The 20931-nt window shown below is 40.7% G+C and overlaps 1 protein-coding gene and 1 pseudogene across 1 annotated transcript in view; one reads left to right on the top strand and one right to left on the bottom strand.

Moving 5' to 3' along the window:
* NHS (NHS actin remodeling regulator) overlaps nt 1-20931 on the bottom strand; it is a 338164-nt gene that overhangs the window by 14589 nt on the left and 302644 nt on the right. Inside the window, exon 4 of the mRNA XM_065914796.1 lies at nt 1673-1735. Within this exon, the coding sequence (XP_065770868.1) occupies nt 1673-1735 (63 nt within the window). The remainder of the gene's footprint in view (nt 1-1672; nt 1736-20931) is intronic.
* On the top strand, nt 13693-14278 carry LOC136153794 (calcineurin B homologous protein 1 pseudogene; annotated as a pseudogene).

The raw sequence follows: 20931 nt of genomic DNA, 5'->3' as shown, positions 1-20931 counted from the left end.
ATAAATTCTTACTCAAACTCTTAAAAGCTCTAGGTGACTAGGATCATAGAAGATGATTTAGATGCCCCTGAAAAGGTTTGGAAAAGTGGCCAGAAAGCCTGGAGTCAGGAGACATTCCAGAACACATCACCAGAAGGACAAGCTGACCTAATCTGAGAGGCCAGATTCAAATACGATGAGTTAATTTTACTGCAGGATGATAGCATTTGTGAATGGCATTTAAAAATGCAGTTTTTCAACACTATACACATGGAAAAACAAAAGAACTTCCTCCCACCATCGATAGTGGAAAATACAAATTCTGTTACTGGTGGGAAAGACTCAAGTGGGTTTCTTCTTCAGATTCGGAAGAGTAAAACACTTAGTTTATTTTCCTTCACCTTTGCATGCAAAGCTTTTCTTCCAGCTGTGTATTTAAAGACCTTGACTTCCATGTGATGTTTGAAAATTCTCCATCCAAACCTTTGATTGATATTAATATTGTCTAACTTTTATTTCAGGGTTGGACTCCTAGCCCAGATTTTTAAAAAGGCTCCATCCCAAGTTAGATTTCAGGGTTGGGCTTCTAAACCAGATTAGTAAGACTGTTTTCACCACTGAACCTAGTTTTCTTTCTTTTCACAATTGGCAGGAAGGTGGCTGTATAAAATAAGCATTTCCCCCTCTTATTCCAGTTATGTTTTAATAATACTCTGTGCTAAAAAATCAGGATCATTCAATAAATTCTCATCCTCACATTTGGAAGCATCACACCCTGCTGACTCGGAGGATTTCACATATCATCAAGTGAACTGTCCTCAAGTCCCCTTAAAGAGAAGATTCCAGAGCCACTTGTTTTAAATTAAGCCCCAGCATTTGCTTACCTTGTCAGAGGTATCTGCAAAGCCCCCCAACACACCCAACAGGATATGATTACCCCCTTGAGAAAAATGTGTTCGCCATGAACGTTTGTTAGCAAAACATTGCAACCTTCTTTCTCTCTTCAGCTTTTGTGCAGATTCCCAGCGAAGCGAATAGCTCAAATAAAGTTGGAGCACAAAAGACTTTGTTTCCTAGGTAACTTCCAAAAAGGAAAAAAAAAAAAAGTTTGGTGCGTGCAGAAAGAGAGACAGAGAGGGGGAGAGAGCAGGAGCTGGAGAGACCCCCCCCTCCCCACACACACACCAGAGGCCACATTTTGTAGGCGATTCCTTCCCTGAATAACAATGGACTGGGAAACAAAGAAAGAATAGTGACCTGACTACAGTCTCTGACCGGCAGCCAAAAGCACTTTGTATTTAACGGTGACAGGGACAATTGGCTGCCAGAGAATCCTTTTGTCCTGTTCTCTTTTGATTTGAGAAGCTGAACCTTTACAGTTCTGATAAATATAGGGCAAGTTGAAATTTCTTTTCTCTGAACTACAAAGTCCAGGAATGTCGTTAGGTGAGGCTTTGAACAGAGCCTTCATGCAACTGGGGGATGGGGAGGGATAGAACAGCCAATGACATTACTGTCTGCCTTATATTTTATTTAATTCAAGTTAGGAAAATGCTACTCTTTAAACTGATTTAAAAGCATACCTGTTGGTTAATTAGAAACAACAGAGTTTTTCATAAAGAAAGAGAGGAGAAAATGACAGTGTATAGAGAGAATGGGATAGGCTGTGATGGAATGTTCTCAAAACCAGTACCTTTCTACTCCATGGGGTCATGTGGCAACATTCAGTGGGGGAGGGCGAACGGGTGCTGTTAAACTATGAACATGAAATGCAAAAAAAAAGAGAGAAAATTAAAAACATGCACACAACACACAGTCTGGTTAAGCCAAATCTATGACATGAATGAATGAATATACCAGGATAACTTCTTTCCTTGCTTCCTTCTTTCTGAATGCATCTTTGTTTTATAAGAAGCAGCATAGTGTTGTTAACAGCACACATTCTGGAGCTAGACTGAGTTCGAATCCTGGTTCTACCTCTTATTTGCTATGGGACCGGGAGCACTAAGGTCAGTTTTTTCATCCTTAAGGCAGGAGAAGAATAGTATCTGCCGTCCAGGGCCATTTTGAGAGTCAAATGAGTAAATATATGTAATAGGCTTAGAAGAATCATGGCACTTCATAAGTTCTACATGTTAGCCATAAGATACTATTATTATCCTCACTTTGTAGCTATGAAGTAGCTGTGAAATTATCTTTTTTTTTAAATTATCTTTGTACATTGTAACTTGATACTTTTTAGATCCCAGTCCCACTTGATAATTTGGGAAAGACCAAATTACTTTCTTACAGTGAGTTTATTTTCCTGTGGACTATTTGGAAGAAAACGTCTTGTGTATAATTTCCTCTGCAGGACTCCTCAAAATCTGCCTCTTCCTCATATTCATAGACTGTATTTGAAGACAGGGCCGGTTTCATGGGCATGTGACCTGTGCAGTCATATAGGACCCCACACTCAGAAGGACTCCATGCTTGGTTTAATGCTGTTGCTATCTTGAAATTCTAAGTTTTTGAGTAATGAGCCCTTGTATTTTCATTTTGCATTGGACCCCCACAAATCACATAGGCAATCCTGTTAGAACAATCTAGTAACCAGAATCCCCTTTTCAAGATCTACTGAGAAGGACAGTCAAACTCTTTTTAACTCTGAACCAGGTTAGCTTTGGATTCAATTAGCCCTCTAGTACAGCATTTGGCATACAATATTGCTTTAATGTAACATGAATTATCTCTGGATGTGTCTTTTCATCTATTAAGGTTATTAATTCCTAGAGGTCAGGCGCCGTATTTAACCTTCCTTTCAGTTATCCATGATGCCAGCAAAATGCCTCCTCATTTGTAAGAGCTCAGCAAATTATTTGTGTGTTTGAATGATACCAGCTCTTTGTGTCTTAACAGTGATGGGAAACCCAAATAAAGTAAGGGTCACGTTCAATATCTCAGAAGGAAGCAGACACCACAGACTCCAAGGGTACTTACCATCTTAAGGCAAGTAGGCAAAAACATAGAAGAAACCACAAACAACTCTTGGTTTCATCAGAGACTTAGCATTGGTGTATGCAGTTCTAAGTTCTAGTTCTTGAGCCTGTGGCAGACGTGTTTCGGAAGGGAGGAACACTCCAGATCTAATTCTATTCTAAGTTTGTAAATTTTAACTGACAGGGTTGCTCATTAACTTTTGAGCAAAGCAAAAGCCATCTCCTCCTGCCCAGTTAACTTTGTTCCAGATCTTATTTAAGGACATAGTTTTGTGGAGTCTGTGGAGTCTCTTTGAAAGCGATTGTTTTGAAGATGTGGTGTATGTGGACAGAGACTAACTGGACTCTATCATAAGAATCAATCATACATAGTGACGTGCAGGTCTCAAGTAAGACACTGGAGTGTGCAAAATAGAGATCTCGTGGAAGCAGGAAAAAAGGAACCTGAATGCAAAACGTACGTGGAAATCAAACCTGTTTGCAAGAAACCAAACCAAAAGTGCTCATGAAAGGATTTCAAAAAATTACACAGCAGGAAGCAGCAAGGCAGAAAATATATTAGTGATACTAATGATAATATAGTAAATTGGGTAGTTTGTCTTAAATCTCCTTAGTCAGCTTTCCTGTTGAATATTTTTTCCGGGGATGGGGGATGAGGAATGATTTTTATTTCTCATCTGTTTGAGAAATACCCCATCCCATTAAACAAGCATGAGGTGACACCTGGGAATGACTAAGGATGGAACGTCCAGAGAGAGCTCTGACTGTTCACCATCATTAAATCTAGGTTTCCATGGGTTATACTCCACAGAAGATTCCTTCTCAGCTAATCAGCCTCTCCACTCTTTATTTATTTATTTATTTTTAATTTTTCCATTTATTTGTATTAGTTGGAGGCTAATTCTACTACAATATTGTAAAGTAATTAGTCCACTATTTTTTAAAATTGCGGTATTTACAATATTGTATCAGTTTCCAGGTGTACGATCTATTCTTTTGATAGTAGCTCCAGCCTCCAGCTTGCGAGGGCTGAAACTAGGTACTCTTGAGCTTGTGTGTGTAAGGATTGTGTTCTTTGGTTCCACCACCTAGACACAAACATGCAAGGCCCTGCAGATGGTCTGTCTATGTAGAGTATTTAAGTTCATAATATTCATGTGGGCTATGGTTTTATTCTCGTCATGACTTAGTGACTGCCTTAGCATAATGTTTTAGACCTTCCTCTTTCTTGGGTATTTGGTCAAAGGAATTAAAATCATTTGGATTATTTCTGACTAGGTTTTTCTATGGCGAAAACAGTAGTTCATACGGTGTTTCCCCTTCCTTTTACAGGCTTCCACTCTGGCCCTCCCACTAAGTTTGCGAGGCCTCAGACTCCATGTTGCACCATTTTAGAATCAGCCACCACCAGTCATCTTGTCCCTGACAAAAGATGCTTCTTTGATGCTTTTGCTGCATTTCTGTCCCTGCTGGCCCCATCAATTACAGCCTCAGACCCTTTCCCTAGCTTCCTGTGGAATTGCTTCAACAAGAGCTGGAGTTGTAACCAGTGTTCAGAACAAGAAATAACAGACATTATACTCAACAGCTGTCAAAGAAGTGTCTTTCATGAATAATGAAGGGATATTTTCCAAAACCCCAATTTCTCTTGTGGGGTGTGTGTGAGAAAAAGTTCATTTCTGCACTTTCATGGCTATGACCAAGTATTTCTCCAAAGATCTCAAGACTTTCTCCTATCTTTCTCTTACTGCCAAAAGAAAAAAACAATCTACCCACAGTTTACTTTCTTTTTGGTTTTATTTTATATGCTGATGGGGGCTTGTTTTGCTTCAAATCATTCCAAAAGACATCTGTTAAAATGTTGTGGGTATTCCAGCAGGAAATGTTTTGAAAAGTTGGCTTTGGTTTGTGATCTAACCGATACCACATGGCATTTATAGCACTCAACTTTCAGAGCTGATTTATTACTATAATGCTGCCTTAAACACGAGAAATGTTTACTAGAGAATCAATGTTGCGGCACATTTGAATACAGCAGAACTGTCCACTGCAAGCCACTCTGGGCTCCTAGTGAGGTGAGGTGATCTGAGATCTTATTCACATCCTGCCCTGGGGCTTGTTGTCCTTAGACTGAGTCTTTGCATTTCTGTATGGAGTATGGCCTGTCTGCGAGATACAGGGGAACTTGTCTGCCTTAGATTTTTCTTCACTGGAGTGTGTGTATGTGTTGTACACAAATAGGAAGTGCCGTGATCTTTCTGAAAGGCTTAAAGGCGTCTGGCATACCTTCTTCACATATGACTCTCGCTGCTACAATTACACAGCATTGTTATTTCCTTGAGACTGTCCCAAAGTCTCCTGCTGGCTGACACTGGGCTCCTCTCTTCCCAACATGTTTAATAACATCATGTTAAATTCATACTGTGCTTCTCTCTTTCCTCTTTTCTCAACTCCAACCTTTACCAAAGTGCACAACCATGGGGAAAACAAAAGGATGAGGTAAGTCAAAGTCTAGGGCCCATCCCAGGCTCTCCGTGTCCTTTTCCTGGTCTCTCCCTCATAATCACACTCTACCAGGCAAAGCGAGGCCTTCGTACTTCCCCAGAGGGCCTGAGTGCAGCACCTCACATACCCAAAGCCTTCACACCACACTTCTGGCCAGTTGTGAAGCTGGAAAGAAGCCCACAGATGAGCTCACATCTCCATGCTGAGAACTCCTGGTGATAAACTCACAGAAATAAATCTCTCAAGCAGAATTCTGGACAGTGGTTGTAGGCTAAGAGGAAGATATTTAGGAATAGGTGCCTACTGAGTTCTTCTTTTAACCACTCTACACACTAATATCTATTTAAAGCACATGTACAGATATTCACACTGGGAAAAATGGCCTTATCCTTGTTACGTCTGCTTTTCCAAGTCATACGTTCATTTCTGTTCCCTGATAATTGACACCACCACTTCCTCAATTCTCCTGAGAAGCACTTTACAAAAGGCCAATATGCATATGCAAAGGCACTCAGTATCATTTCTCATAGGGAAAATTCAAGTGAAAACCACAGTGATATACTAGGGACCAAAATTTAAAAGATTAATAATACCAAGTGTTGGCAAAGATGTAAAGCAACTCAAACTCTCATAAATTGCTGGGGGGAACTGAAAGTGGTGTAGCCACTTCAGAAACTAGTAGTGTCTGAACTTAAACAAGTGTCTACCTTCTCTTTAATTTTTTTACTTTTAAAATGTTGAAGTATAGTAGATTTACAATACCGTGTTGGTTTCAGATGTATAGCAAAGTGATCCAGTTATACACAAATACATTCTTTTTCACATTCTTTTATATCATAGATTATTACAAGATACTGAATATAAATTTCTGTGCTGTACAGTAAATCCTTGTTTTTTTTAATCTATTTTATATATAAGGATGTGTATCTGTTAATTCCATACTCCTAATTTATCCCTCCCTCTGATTTCCCCTTTGGTAATCATAAGTTTTTTTCTATGTCTGTGAACCTTGTTTCTGCTTTGTCAATAAGTTTATTTGTATTATTTTTTAGATTCCACATATAAATGATATCATATTAGCATTTGTCTTTCTCTGTCTGACTTATTTAGTTACTTAGTGTAATAATCTCTGGGTCCATCCATGTTACTGCAAATGACAGCATCTCACTTTTTTAACGGCTGAGTGATAGTCTACCATTCCATTTTCTGTGTGTACATGTGTGTGCATACCACATCTTCATCCATTCCTCTGTTGATGGACATTTAAGTTGTTTCCATGTCCTGGCTATTGTGAATAGTGCTGCTATGAACATTGGGGTACATGTATCTTTTGGAATTAGAGTTTTCTTCAGATATATGCCCAGGAGTGGGATTGCTAGATCATATAGTAGCTCTGTTTTTAATTTTTAAGGACAGTATGTGTCCTCTAGAGTGGGCTGCAGCAATTTACATTCCCACCAACATTGTAGGAGGGTTCCCTTTTTTCCACACCCTCTCCAGCATTTATTTGCAGACTGTGTCTACCTTTTAATTCTCTCTTAAGTATATGGAAGTGAGAAACATGAGTGTCCACAAAAAGCCTTTCACAGAGATATGTATAATAGGTTTTTTTTCATAAAAGCCCTCCCAAAACCCCTAACTAGAAATAAGTACCAACAGCAGTATGGATAAACAAGTTGAGGAGTACTGTATCCACACCATGGAATACTACACAGTAATAAACAAGAGCATGCTATTGATACACATAATATTGACCTCCAAAAAAAGCATGTGGAGTGAAAGAAGCCAGATACAAAAGAGTACCTGCTCACTCACTTTTGAATCACATACCATCGACAGATTGATGGTTTGTGTATGAGATCCGCTCCTAGTGAGCAGAGCTTGAACGGCAGTGGCAATGGCAGCGGTGCCTCAAGAGAGGCTTTCTGAAAGACCCTGTGGAACCACAGAGAATCGCTCTCCTTTTGATCTCAGCTAGAACTGAACAAAAATTCTCAGCGTGATGGAATGCAAAATGACGTTGTATATTTCAAAGTTCAACAACCCTTTGTTTAATGGAGTCCTACTAATGAAGTAATTTAAATGTACAGAGCACAATAAAATTATTTTTGAAGCATATGTGGAAAGTATTCTCGTGGATGGAAAAGAAGGCCTTGGGGAGACTGGGGGGAGGGGGGAACACACTTTCCACCACTGCTCTGTTGTTCATTCATAGGAAGTGCTCTGACCTGTCCAGAAGAGCCCAAAACAAGGCTCACTGAACCATAATCCCTGTGATGTTGCTGCCAGTGAGTACCTCCTTCCTCCCTAGTGGCTAGCTTTGCCAATTAGTGGGGGTCACTGCCCAGGGCCACTCAGCATCAATCCTCAAAGGTCGCTGGCACCAAATAAAGACACGAGTGGGGGAGAAGCAGGCAGGCTTTGAAGTGCTGCAAACAGCACAAATAACTCCCCCAGACCGTAGGAGCTGGCAGCATGAGTCCCAGCACAGCCCTGAGATGTGGGGAGGTTCCTCCCTCATCCTCTGCAATTACTGTCTCTGTGTCTCCTCAGCCCTTGGCTGGGGACTCCAAGGTTGAGGCTGAGCCGGGGGCTTCAGTTGCCTCAGCCCTGGTGACTGAAGAGCTTTTGTGCATCTAGTCTCCTGCTGAGGGACACGTACCCCTTGTGACTCAGGCAAAAGCTGGATAGGGTCCTACTTGACTTTACCACAGGGGGGAAAAAAAAGCCAACCTTCTCACACACAAGCTATGCATGTTCCTTCTCTACCTTTCCCCCCTTTCTTCTTTTCTTTTTTAAAAAAACTGTCTGGCCACACCATGTGGCATGCAGAAGCTAGTTGCCTGGGCAGGCATTGAACCCATGCCTGCCCTGCAGTGGAAGCAGGGTGTCTTAACCAGTGGACCACCAGGGAAGTTCCTCTTTTTTTTAATTGACTCCTTTCAAATTCCAGATCTATGAATGTTACCACACGCATGGACTCCTGTAATCCTAGCACACTTAGGATTCAGAACATTTCCATCATCCCAGCAAAGTCCCCCTACTCCTACCCCTGGCAACCACTCGTCTGTCGTCCATTACTATGGTTTTGTCTTTCTGAAAGTGTCATATAAATGTGTCATACCTTCTGAGACTGGCTTCTTTCACTCACCCAATATGCCTTTGAGATCCAGCCAAATTATTGTATTATCAGCAATTTGTTCCTTTTTTATTGTGAGTAGTATTAATATCTTATTGTCTGCTTACACTTTGAACAATGAAATGTCTCAGGCATGCAAGAGAATGTCAACCTGAGAATGTTCTGTAATGATGTGTGCAAACAAGTAATTTTATTGGCTGTTCCACAGCCAGGGTAATGTTTTACAAAGAAAGAAACTAAAGTCTGCAACAGGGAATTTTCTTTGTTACTCACAACATTTAATATAAACCAGACTCATTGGCTAATGCTCTCCTTAGCTATCAGGCAGGCTCTTAAGCTGTGTCTGTCCATTCCAAGCCTATCCTTCCACACACCGCGCTGGTACTGCCAGGACTCTGCAAACATTTCTGCACCAGCTGCTCCCTCTTAGCTTTTGCCCTCAGAGTGTCAGCCACTTTCTGCAGTTACTGTCTGTGTCAGCTCCGTTTCCCATTTGCCATGCCAGTCTTATAATACCTTCTCTCTCTTAAAACAACTGTGTGCTTTCTGTTTTCCTGACTGGATCTTGACTGATAAGGTACCAAGCATTGGCTCCTGTGCTGATGTCTGAGGCCTCTGAAGTGCTTGCTACCTCCAGTTCCTCAGTCAAAGGAGGAAAATATGAACAAGTGTGATGTTCCATGTGATGTCAAGATTTTAATGCTCTCTGCAGTTTATGGCGGAGAGCAGGGGAGCCGACATACTGTCAAAAGCTAACTGCTTCTAATGGCCCTTGAAAATGGGTATAGAGGGAAAAAAGTATTTGCTGGGGTCACTCCACATGCTAGGTGCTATGCGAACATGCTCCAAGAAAAATACTGTATTGGAATGGCAGCTACAAAGTCACAAACTACTTACAGCCAGTTTCCCAGATGTCTGTCTGTCTGCTGTGAAGACCAAACGGGTGAGTGAAGAGGAGAGTGTGAGGGGCATCACCACTCCTCCAGTCTTAGATTTGAAACTCAAGCCAGGCTTTTCTCTCCCTGGGATACTATGAAGGAAGCTCTAGAAATGGAGGAAATTAATCCTGTACATACATAGACTCGTATCTTCATAAAGCACTGCTCTTTGTGATCATGTTATTTCTATGCCCAGAACCCTTCAATAATTTCCCTTGCCTATGGAATAAATTCAAACCTTTTAGTCCGACACGCAAGATCCTTCAGGATCTGGTCTGTTGAAGCACTGCAGCCAAACCAAACTTTCAAAATTCATGTATATGTACTCCATGTTCTCCTGCCTACGTGTGCTTGCCCTTGTGGTTTCCTCAGCCTGTAATCCTTTTCAAAATTCCACCCCATCCTTCAAGGTCCTCTCAAATGCTCCTTTACCGTGAAGTTTAATCCTAACAATTGACTCGATTCTAACACCCTACACAAGTTAGGTATTAACACCTGACATTCAATACCATATAATTTCCTCTAGTAGTCATGCACTCTCGATGGCAGAGATTATGTCTCATTCATTTTTGTATCCTCCTAGTACTTACTTCAAAGTGAAAGGATAAATAAGTGGCTACAGTAGGGGAGAGGGCATTCCAAGTGGCAGTATTGCTTTGAGAGTGCAGGATATTTTCTAGAGAAGCACATGGAGTTTGGTTTGGCTGAGGTCTAGGGTCTGCACAAAGGTTCTGTGGGAAATCCATCTGGAAAGGTAGGTTAGGACCAGATTGAACAGAGGCTGGAGAGTAGCTGGATTAAGGATTTGAAATTATTTCTTTAGGCAGAATGGAGGAATAGAAGGCTTAGGTTTAGGAAAGAATTTGTAGGTCAAAGGTTCTCATACCAAAGTTAGACATTTTTCTTAACTGGTTTAAAGGAGCAAACTAGATGAGATAAAGGGAAATACCTAAGCTGAAGCAAGACAGACTTGACTTCTATGGACAGTACCTTTTTGAAACAGGTCATAACAGGATACTTCTGAGAAAGCTTGTAAACTATGAAGATATTTTGTAAAAGCAAAACAAGACTTGTCTAGGACACTGTGGTATGTCTAATTCTTTTATAGAAAAGGAAAGGCGTGGTAGCATTTCTTAGTCCCAACTCTTACAAACCAGTAGAATACTGAAATCTTCAATGTGAATGCATGAAGAAAGGGAGAGACTGGATAAGGGAAGACAGAGCTGGGGATGGGGGAGAGGGTGAAGCAGTGTGTACCTCTTTATCACGAGGTCAGGTAAAAAGTATTGAAACACCCCTCCTGCCAACTCTAGTCTTTAATCTCTCATGGCTCAAAACTCCATTCTCAGCCTTCTAATTCTTCTGTGAGCTAGATTAGTTTTTCTCAGAAGCTGCCTTCTGATAAGGCTGATTTTTTTTCTTTTTGATAAAAAAAGAATAAATATGGTCATTATTTATAGCTCTGGACTACAACCAAAGGGGCATGGATCAGAATTTGAATGATGTTCTACGTTTACTTCTGAATAAGGCTGTTGGAATGTCCCCTGTCTTTCAAATTCACCCCCTTAGTAAGAAGAAAAGTAGGATTTGACAGATTCTTATTTTAATATCCCTGGATGCCACAGTGTGGTAAGTAAGGAAACTACTATCAGGCTATGAAATGACAAAGAATCTCTGATATTCTTTCTTGGTTCATTGTATCAATTCTGACAAAGAATTACTGTGAATGTGATTGGAATAAGTTAACTGTCAACCTTGATGATACGGATTTAGGTCTCATTGCTTCTCTGGAACCTGATCAACTACTGCCATCTCATAGCAAGCATCTCCATCCCATACCACAGAGCCCATTTGACATCATACCCTGCATCACTGGAGAGGCTTGAAGAGGGACACTTGGTGAGACTGCTGGAGCCTCTTCCCACATTTGCAGAAGAGTGACTTCCATGCCTGTCTATTTAGACAGCAGAATCTAAGCAGGAACTTAGACTCCAAGAGTCCTGGAGACTTGACTGTAGGCCAAACGCAGCAATAGTTTATTCAGCTTGAGTGCTGACTCTGATCAGCTGGGGCGGCGGGGACTATGTGGGAAAGAGTGTTGTAACCTTCTTTGTGTAGGGATGCTTTGTGGGAATGTTTGTATAGGGGAAGAACATGTGCATATTCCAAGTAAGTGCAGATCTGAGCCTGGACCAGGGGTCTTGACTGATGAGACAGATAAGCATTCAGCAAGGGATCAGAGTGAACTGCTCTGACAAACTGACTCCACGCTCTGAAATGGGAATCTATGCCATGATGGTACATTAGGGACCAAAGTGTCACATACCATGGCAACTTCTCATCATCTGAGAGTAGATTTTTGTGGTCATCTAAATTTTGCTATTTAAAGTAAACTGTGTACTAAGCATTTCCTGGTAGAACTTACCTTTTCCTGAAGCCATATATATATCATAGGCATTGGGGTATAGGTCTCAACTGTGAAATATCTATGGCTAAGAGTATACATTTATTTTTAGCTTTATATTTTGAAACAATTTTAAACTTAACAGGGAAGTCATCAAGCAACAGAGTACATATAATCCTTATCTAGGTTTTCCTAATGTTAACATCTCACATAACCATAGTACACTTATTGAAACCAGGAAATTAACATTGATAAATACTATTAACTAATACAGTAACCTTGTTTGGAATATCAGTTTTCCCAATAATGTCATTTCTCTGGTCCAGGATTCAATCCAGGATCTCACATTGGGTTTAGTTGTCAAATATCCTTAGTCTCCTTAGTTTGTGATATTCCCTCAGTCTTTGCCTTCCATGACCTTAATATTTTTGAAGAGTACTAGCCAGTTATTTTCTAGAATGTCCTTCAAGTTGGAGTTGTCTGATATTGTCTTATGATTAGACTGAAGTTACTAATTTTTGGCCAGAACCCCACAGAAGTGTTATCTCAGTGCTTCCTGTCAGGGGTTTCATGCATAGGCATGCCTTTTTACTGCTGATGTTAATTTTGATCCCTGGGTTAAGACTGTGTCTGCCAGATATTTGCAGCTCAAGTTACTATTTTCTCTTTGTAATCAACAAGTATCTTGTGGGGAGAAACTTTGAAACTATGCAAGTATCCTGTTTCTCAACATAATAACCCAACTATTTTAGCATCCAGTGATTATTGCCTGTACAAAATTTTGCTGTCACATTTGGCTAAAAGGTGATTTAAAACACCTTCCATCACTATTTCTACATTTATTAGTTAGAATTCTTCTGTAAGGAATAGCTACTCACCCCAATGTATTTATTTACTTATCCCAGTTTACTTATGTCAATATAGACTCCTGAATATTTCTTTTATGCTGTGTCTTATAATCTATTACTATCATTATTTTACTGGCCCAGATTTGGCCATTGGGAGTTCCTTCAAGTTGGTTCCTGTGCCCTTTTCACATGGCGTTATTATTATTATTTTAGTACTTTCTTGCTTTCTGGCCTTTTAAGATATTCCAGGTTTGTATTCTATTTCCCCGAGCCCAGTCCTAGAAAGGAGTCCTGGTTTCTTTTATTACAGAGTGGTATATAGAAGCAAGTTCTAGGCACTAGATATGCTTAAATGTTACCAGAGTGTCATTGCTTCTAAGGCACTGTCAGATGACAGAGCTAGGAAGTACATTTCAATACTCATAAATGCGTATGTGCACATATTTTGCACCCAACTACCTGCATATGTATATGTGTGAAAATACATGTATGAATTTATACTGGTACTTTAGATTCTAATCTGGCACCAAGGGATTCATTCTTGATGTTCCTCTTTCCTTATTTGGAACTCCTTTCTCCAAAGGTGGCAAACTCTAGTTATCCACAAAGTGTTTGTTCAATCCTAGTATGCACAAAAAGTAGTTTCAGAATTTCTAACTTGTTCTCTTGTAAAGAAAAGATTTACCAACTAAAGTACAATATTTGTGTACAATTCCTTTTGTCTTTAGTCTACACTTTCTTTTTTTTTCTTTTTTTATTTTTCAGTGGGTTTTGTCATACATTGATATGAATCAGCCATAAACCTAGATGCCCATCAGCAGATGAATGGATAAGGAAGCTGTGGTACATATACACTGTTTCTTCAAGGTGTGGGGGCTCCCCAAGGAGCTCTCATGTGCAAATGGGGTCTCGGGCTTTCACGTCACTGTGGAGGGAAGAGCTTGAGGAGGATCCAGATGGAGACCTGCTTCTCCCACAATCAAATCATCTACCTCTACAGTCAGTTCACCAGGACAAATGTGAGAATGGGACCCTCAGCTGGGAAGATTTCCAGTGAATTCCAGGACTTGTCATCAAGCCACTGGGGGACTGGCTCATCAGTGCCTTCTTTCCAGAGGGAAAAGATCAGGCAGGCTCACATGGCTTCATAAAAATCTTTGGCTCATTTCTGATCCACTGAAGATAGTGCAAAATGCAAAGATAAGAATGGACTAGAACCACTTAACAGCCGAAGCAACAAACTGTACTTTGCTTTTCAACTATATGATTTGGATAAAAATGACAAAATCTTCCACAATGAGCTATTCCAGGTTCTTCACATGATGGCTGGAGTGAATGTCTTGGATGAGCAGCTGGGTGGCATCACAGATAGGACCATTCAGGAGACTGATCAAGAGAGGGATGGTGCCATATCTTTTGAAGAATTTAGTAAGGCTTTGGAGAAGGTGGACGGCAAGCAGAAAGTGAGTATCTGATTTCTTGACTGAAAGGCCAAGACCAGACTGTTCCCTGCTCTCTAGTATCTAAGAACTGGATGTGAGAGTCCTCCTGTCTCCCAGCCCTCCCTCTTCCCTATTATCTATCCAAGATACTACAGCTTTTGTGTGGTAACCTCCCTTTGGTATACACGGGGCATTACAGAACAGCACACCCAGTCCATTTCTGTTCAGTATCTATTCGCCAGTTCCCCATTTATAAATATCACCCCCCCCGCCAGTTATGCTGCTGAATGCTACACATTCATCCAGCGTGAGAAAGTGAGACAGCAACTCAAGCCAAGAAGCAGCCAGGCGAGCTCTGTCACTGATACAGACCATGGCCACCCCATTGTCCCTCCTCAGCATGCAACTTCGGGCTTTTCCACGTGGCATTTGCTTCCTGTTTCCCTGTCACCCAGTCAACCATTGCCTCAATCTTTCAGTCTGCATGCCTTTTGTCATTCCTCCAAATCTCCTCTCTTAAATATATGTCTAACTTGACAAGATGCTTCTGTGGCCTGGCAGCTTTTATTTACCTTTGCTCATAAATGAGGCTCTGGGACGTTGTCTCCCCAGGAGCATTCTGGGAGCCAACACTTGTCTCAGAAGAATGTGACCATCTCTTTGTCCCTTGCACTCTGCTCTGTCATCAAAGGGCTGCTGGAGGGAGACGTTCTTCTCGAAAGGTATTGAGCCAAGTCTTCCAGGTGGTTTGCCATGGGTGCTTGACATCTGGCCTCTGATTCTGCACATGAAGGGTGGCTACTCTGTGGGTACTCGTTAGAACAGTGTTGTTTCTTCAGAAAATAGCCACATGCCTGCTGGTCTGCTCAGCTTTGGGGCACTATCACAACCCAGGGAGCCGCCCTGACAGTCTTCCCGGGACTCTCTGAACAAAAAGGCCGGGCACCCTAAGAGCCTCTTGTGTTCCCACCTCTGCAGCATGCTTTATACAACTCAGTACTGCATGCCCTGGAATGTTTTTCACTTCACGTTTCCAAGTGGAAAGAGTTATGGAGATGCCTAACTCATCCTGTCCAAGGGATTTCAAGATCATCCTTAGTATCCTCAAGGTTTTTGCACTTGGCAAATAATTAAGTCAGAAGCCACAGTCAGCTCCCAGTAGAGGTCCAGAGCACTGACTGTATTGTCACATTAGCTGTCTGGTTACAATGGCTTCCTACCTCCACTGGTAATTGCTTAGAATCAAGGAGTCTGGCAGTGGTGGCACAACCCGAGGTAGCACTGTAGACCTTTCAGCGAGCCAGGAGTCAGAGCAGCTTCTTTGCCAAAGTTAGCTTAGTTTAGACCTCACCCCCAAAGGCTGTTGCCATCCTAACACCTAAATCTGTTCATTCATATATCTGCCTGTGGTGGATTTTCTCCTTATTGCCAAATTCAGACTTAAATTGAAGAAAGTACGGAAAACCATGAGACTATTCAGGTATGACCTAAATCAAATCCCTTACGATACTATGGTGGAAGTGACAAATAGATTCAAGGGTTTAGATCTGATAGACAGAATACCTGATGGAGGTTTGTGACATTGTGACATTGTACAGGAGGCAGTGATCAAGATCATCCCCAAGAGAAAGAAATACAAAAAGGCAAAATAGTTGTCTAATGAGACCTTACAAATAGCTGAGAAAAGAAGAGAAGCTAAAGGCAAAGGAGAAAAGGAAAGATATATCCATTTGAATGCAGAGTTCCAAAGAACAGCAAGGAGAGAGAAGAAAGCCTTCCTCAGCGATCAATGCAAAGAAACAGAGAAAAACAATAGAATGGGAAAGACTAGAGATCTCTTCAAGAAAATTAGAGATACCAAGGGAACATTTCATGCAAAGATGGGCACAATAAAGGACAGAAACAGTATGGACCTAACAGAAGCAGAAGATATTAAGAAGAGGTGGCAAGAATACACAGAAGACCTATACAAAAAGATCTTTATGACCCAGATAACCACGATGGTGTGATCACTCACCTAGCGCCAGACATCCTGGAATGTGAAGTCAAGTGGGCCTTAAGAAGCATCACTACAAACAAAGCTAGTGGAGGTGATGGAATTCCAGTTGAGCTATTTCAAATCCTGAAAGATGATGCTGTGAAAGTGCTGCACTCAATATGTCAGCAAATTTGGAAAACTCAGCAGTGGCCACAGGACTGGAAAAGGTCCATTTTCATTCCAATCCCTAAGAAAGGCAATGCCAAAGAATGTTCAAACTACAGCACAATCGTTCTAATCTCACATGCTAGCAAAGTAATGCTCAAAATCCTCCAAGACAGGCTTCAATAGTATGTGAACCATGAACTTCCAGATGTTCAAGCTGGATTTAGAAAAGGCAGAGGAACCAGAGATCAAATTGCCAACATCCATTGGATCATCAAAAAAGCAAGAGAGTTCCAGAAAAACATCTATTTCTGCTTTATTGACTATGCAAAAGCCTTTAACTATGTGGATCACCACAAACTGTGGAAAATTCTTCAAGAGATGGGAATACCAGACCACCTTACCTGCCTCCTGAGAAATCTGTATGCAGGACAAGAAACAACAGATAGAACTGGACATGAAACAATGGACTGGTTCCAAATCGGGAAAGGAGTATGTCAAGGCTGTATATTGTCACCCTGCCTATTTAACTTCTATGCAGAGTACATCACGTGAAATGCCAGGCTGGATGAAGCACACGGTGGAATCAAGATTGCTGGGAGAGCTATCAATAACCTCAGATATGCAGATGATACCAACTTTATGGCAGAAAGCAAAGAACTAAAAAGTTTCTTGATGAAGGTGAAAGAGGACAGTGAAAAAGCTGGCTTAAAACTTAACATTCAGAAAACTTAAGATCATGGCATCTGGTCCCATTGCTTCATGGCAAATAGATGAGGAAACAATGGAAATAGTAAGAGACTTTATTTTCTTGGGCTCCAAAATCACTGTAGATGGTGACTGCAGCTATGAAATTAAAAGATGCTTGCTCCTTGGAAGAAAAGCTATGACCAACCTAGACAGCATATTAAAAAGCAGAGACATTTCTTTGCCAATAAACATCTGTCTAGTCAAAGCTTTGGCTTTTCCAGTAGTCATGTATGAATGTGAGAGTTGGACTATAAAGAAGGCTGAGCACTGAAGAATTGATACTTTTGAACTGTGGTGTTGGAGAAGACTCTTGAGAGTCTCTTGAACTGCAAGGAGATCCAACCAGTCCATCCTAAAGGAAATCAGTCCTGAACATTCATTGGGAGGACTGATGTTGAAGCTGAAACTCCAATACTTTTACCACCTGATGATAATGAACTGACTCATTGAAAAAGACCCTGATGCTGGGAAAGATTGAAGATGGGAGGGGAAGGGAATGATAGAGGATGAGGTGGTTGGATGGCATCACCGACTCAATGGACATGAGTTTGAGCAGGCTCCGGGTGTTGGTGATAGACAGGGAAGCCTGGCGTGCTGCAGTCCATGAGATCTTAAAGAGTTGGACACGACTGAGTGACTGAACTGAACTGAACTGGTGGATTTTCTCTGACTCATTGTGTGCTTCCTTGCTTGGGAAGAAGCAATTCTTTAGAAAAGGAATGGCCAAAGAACACCACTGCAAAGGGAAAGGAAAGGAATGGGGGACAGGGGAGTGGCTGGGAGAGATCGCTCAAGTGCAAACAAATGAGGAATTCTGTATGATGTATTATTCTGGCTTTCTGATGAAGTGATATAACACAGGAATTGTTTACAAGGGGATAACTGTCTGATAAGCATCTATTCAGCACCTCAGAGGCTCTTTGACTTGAATTTTTAAAGTTCCTAAGTTTATGGCTTTGCCCTCTTTCAGCAGTCATAGCATATTGTTTAAATCTTTGGTCATGCCTTATTCTTCTATTTAAAATTATATTCATCAGTCCATCCATAAATATTTGTGATTAAGACAAAACAACAAAGTAAACATAGGTCTTTCCAAAGTTACTTAGGTTAGCTATTTTCTTCCCCATCTCCTTCAGTGTGGTTATGATACTCATTTGTAATATAGTTAGGTTTATTTGTTATCACCTGTTTTCCATTTTGGCTTCTCTTTACATTCAGGCTGATGTTAGTTATTTATTTATCGGGTTGGGTATGTGATACACTGGAGCTTCCCAGGTGGCACTAGAGGTAAAGAACCCTCCTGCCAGTGGAGGAGACATAAGAGACATGGGTTCAATCCCTGGGTTGGGAAGATCCCCTGGAGGAGGGCATGGTGACCCACTCCAGTATTCTTGCCTGGAGAACCCCATGGACAGAGGAGCCTGGCAAGCTATGGTCCATAACGGTGCAAAGTGTCAGACACGACTGAAGCCACTTAGCATGCATGCATGCATGTGAAAGATTACTTGGGTTCTAAGAGTTAGAGCTCCCCAAAATATACTCTGACATGCTCCCTTGACCCTGCCGCCTCCTTCCCACCCCCCACGCTTTCTACCCCATTCCTACCCACGCCCTGTTGGTAAACCTGTCTCATTCATTTCTGGTTTCTCTCTCCTATATAGTTGATTTTGCCATAACTCTTGTTTTGAAAAAGTGAGTTTGTCCCAACATGACTGCTATCTTAGAGAACAATCTGAGCTCAGCATGAATTTGTGTTTGCTTTATGCACAATCTCATGCATGAGAAGCTCTGGGTGAATGCAGGAACTGACCCAGCTGACCTGAACTGTGGAAAAACACAAAATGCACACACCTCAATCATCTCTGAGCCCCCTTGGTTCACCCTTTGTCTTAGCAGCCATGCCCATCGACATCTGGTACTGCAGCCTGCCTTCTGATTTCAGGTACCCCTGCCTCTCCCCCTTCTCCTGATGCCCACTCCACAAGCACACTTTAGGGCCTTTTCTAGGGAAAGTGACATATTTATTGTATTATGCATTACTTAACCATTTTGCACATGTAAACCTGTGCTACTGTTTATTAGGTTCCTATCTTTGCATATGTGTGAGTGACAGAAATGTTTTGAGTGTTGTGCTGTTTTCTCCATAAACCTTTTGATTTTTATTGTGCAGTTCTGCATAATGTGAAGATTTATAAGGATGGCTATGTTGTGCTATAGCAGAATTGACTATTTCTTTTACACAAACAAGTGGATACCTTCATATTTTCTTATATATCCTTCTTTGTAACATGAAGGGTAGCATACTGTAGACACTCTTTTGGGCTTTGCCTTTGTCCCTTAAGAATATGTCCTGGAAAGCACTCCTTATTAGCTCATAAAAATATTTTTTACAGCTGCATAGTACTTCATTATGTGGATGTCCTGTAGTGTATTCCATCACTACATGTACAGAACCACAGAAAAAGGGCTAATATCATTAATGACTAAATACCTCTTAAATATATCCATCTGTTTATAGGCACCTTCCAGTATCTCATAATTGTAAACAACACTGCAATGAATAACCTTTTTGTATTATTGGAGGTGAAGGTTTAGCAAGATTTCTAGGGCAGAAAGTGAGTGCATATGTAGTTGTGTTAGAGATCACCAAATTCCCTTCTAGGTAGGCTGTCCAAAAAGTTTGCATTTCCACCAGCAATATTTGTGAGTACCTGTTTTCTCTCCAATTGCACCAATGGAATAGAGTATGTTGTTGTATTGTTTAGTTTTTCCTAATCTAATAGGTGATAAATGGTATCTGTATTGTTTCTATTTCCCTAATTATGAGTTTGAACAATTTTCCCTAAGTTTAATAAATGTTTTCATGTTTTCTTCTGGATTGTCTGTTCAAGGCTTTCCCCTGACATTTCTACCAGATTTTTGCTCCTTTCTTTGTCCCTCATTTTTAAGAGATATTTATCTATTAGTGATATCAGTCCTTTTCCCCTATGGTATACGTTGCACATATATTCTCCCAGTTTTTGGTTATCATTTGACTTTGTTTATGGTGTCTCAGCATGCAAAAAAGTTAATGTTCAAATTTATCAGTAGTCTCTTTTATTGCCTCTGTTGTCAGAGTTACAGAGCCATTTCCTAGACCAAGGGCAAAGAATAATTCACCCCTACTCTATAATAGTACTTGTATGGTTGCATTTTTTTATGTTTAGGTCTCTGATACCTTTGGAGTTCAATCTTATATAAGGTGTGAAGTATAACTCTATAATTAAATGGTTCTCAACCAGGGGCGATGTAACAGTGTCTGGAAACATTTCATGTTGTCAAAACTAGGGGAAGGAGTGCTCCTGACATCTAGTGTATAGAGGCCAAGGATGCTTCTAAACATCCTACAGAGCATAGGCTAGCTCCCACAGCAAAAAATGACCTGAGTCAAAATGTCAGTAGTGTCGAGGTTGAGAAATTCTGATAAAAATTTTTTTCTTCAACATTAAAAAAAAAACTCTATCTTTTTGCCTCAATGTTTAGCAATACTACCTCTATCAGATGTTTTCATATATACTTGGGTCCATCTCTGAAATTTGTATTCTATTCTACTGGTATATTTGTGCCAGTATCACACTGTTGTAATTCAGTATATTTAGGTTTTAAAGATATTTTAATATCTGTTAGGTCTAGTTCCCCCTTAGAGGTGTCTTCTTTCAGAATTTTACTGGCTATTTCTTTTATTTAATGTAATAGACTATTTTTAATTGAATGAGTCTTTAAATTCTATAGTGCTTTGCAATTTTCAGAAGTTTCACACACACAA

The sequence above is a fragment of the Muntiacus reevesi genome, chromosome X (assembly GCF_963930625.1).
Source record: "Muntiacus reevesi chromosome X, mMunRee1.1, whole genome shotgun sequence".
NCBI classification, from domain to species: Eukaryota; Metazoa; Chordata; class Mammalia; order Artiodactyla; family Cervidae; genus Muntiacus; species Muntiacus reevesi.
Note: the sequence above shows the minus strand (reverse complement) of the source record. Positions and strands in the feature narration are given on the sequence as shown.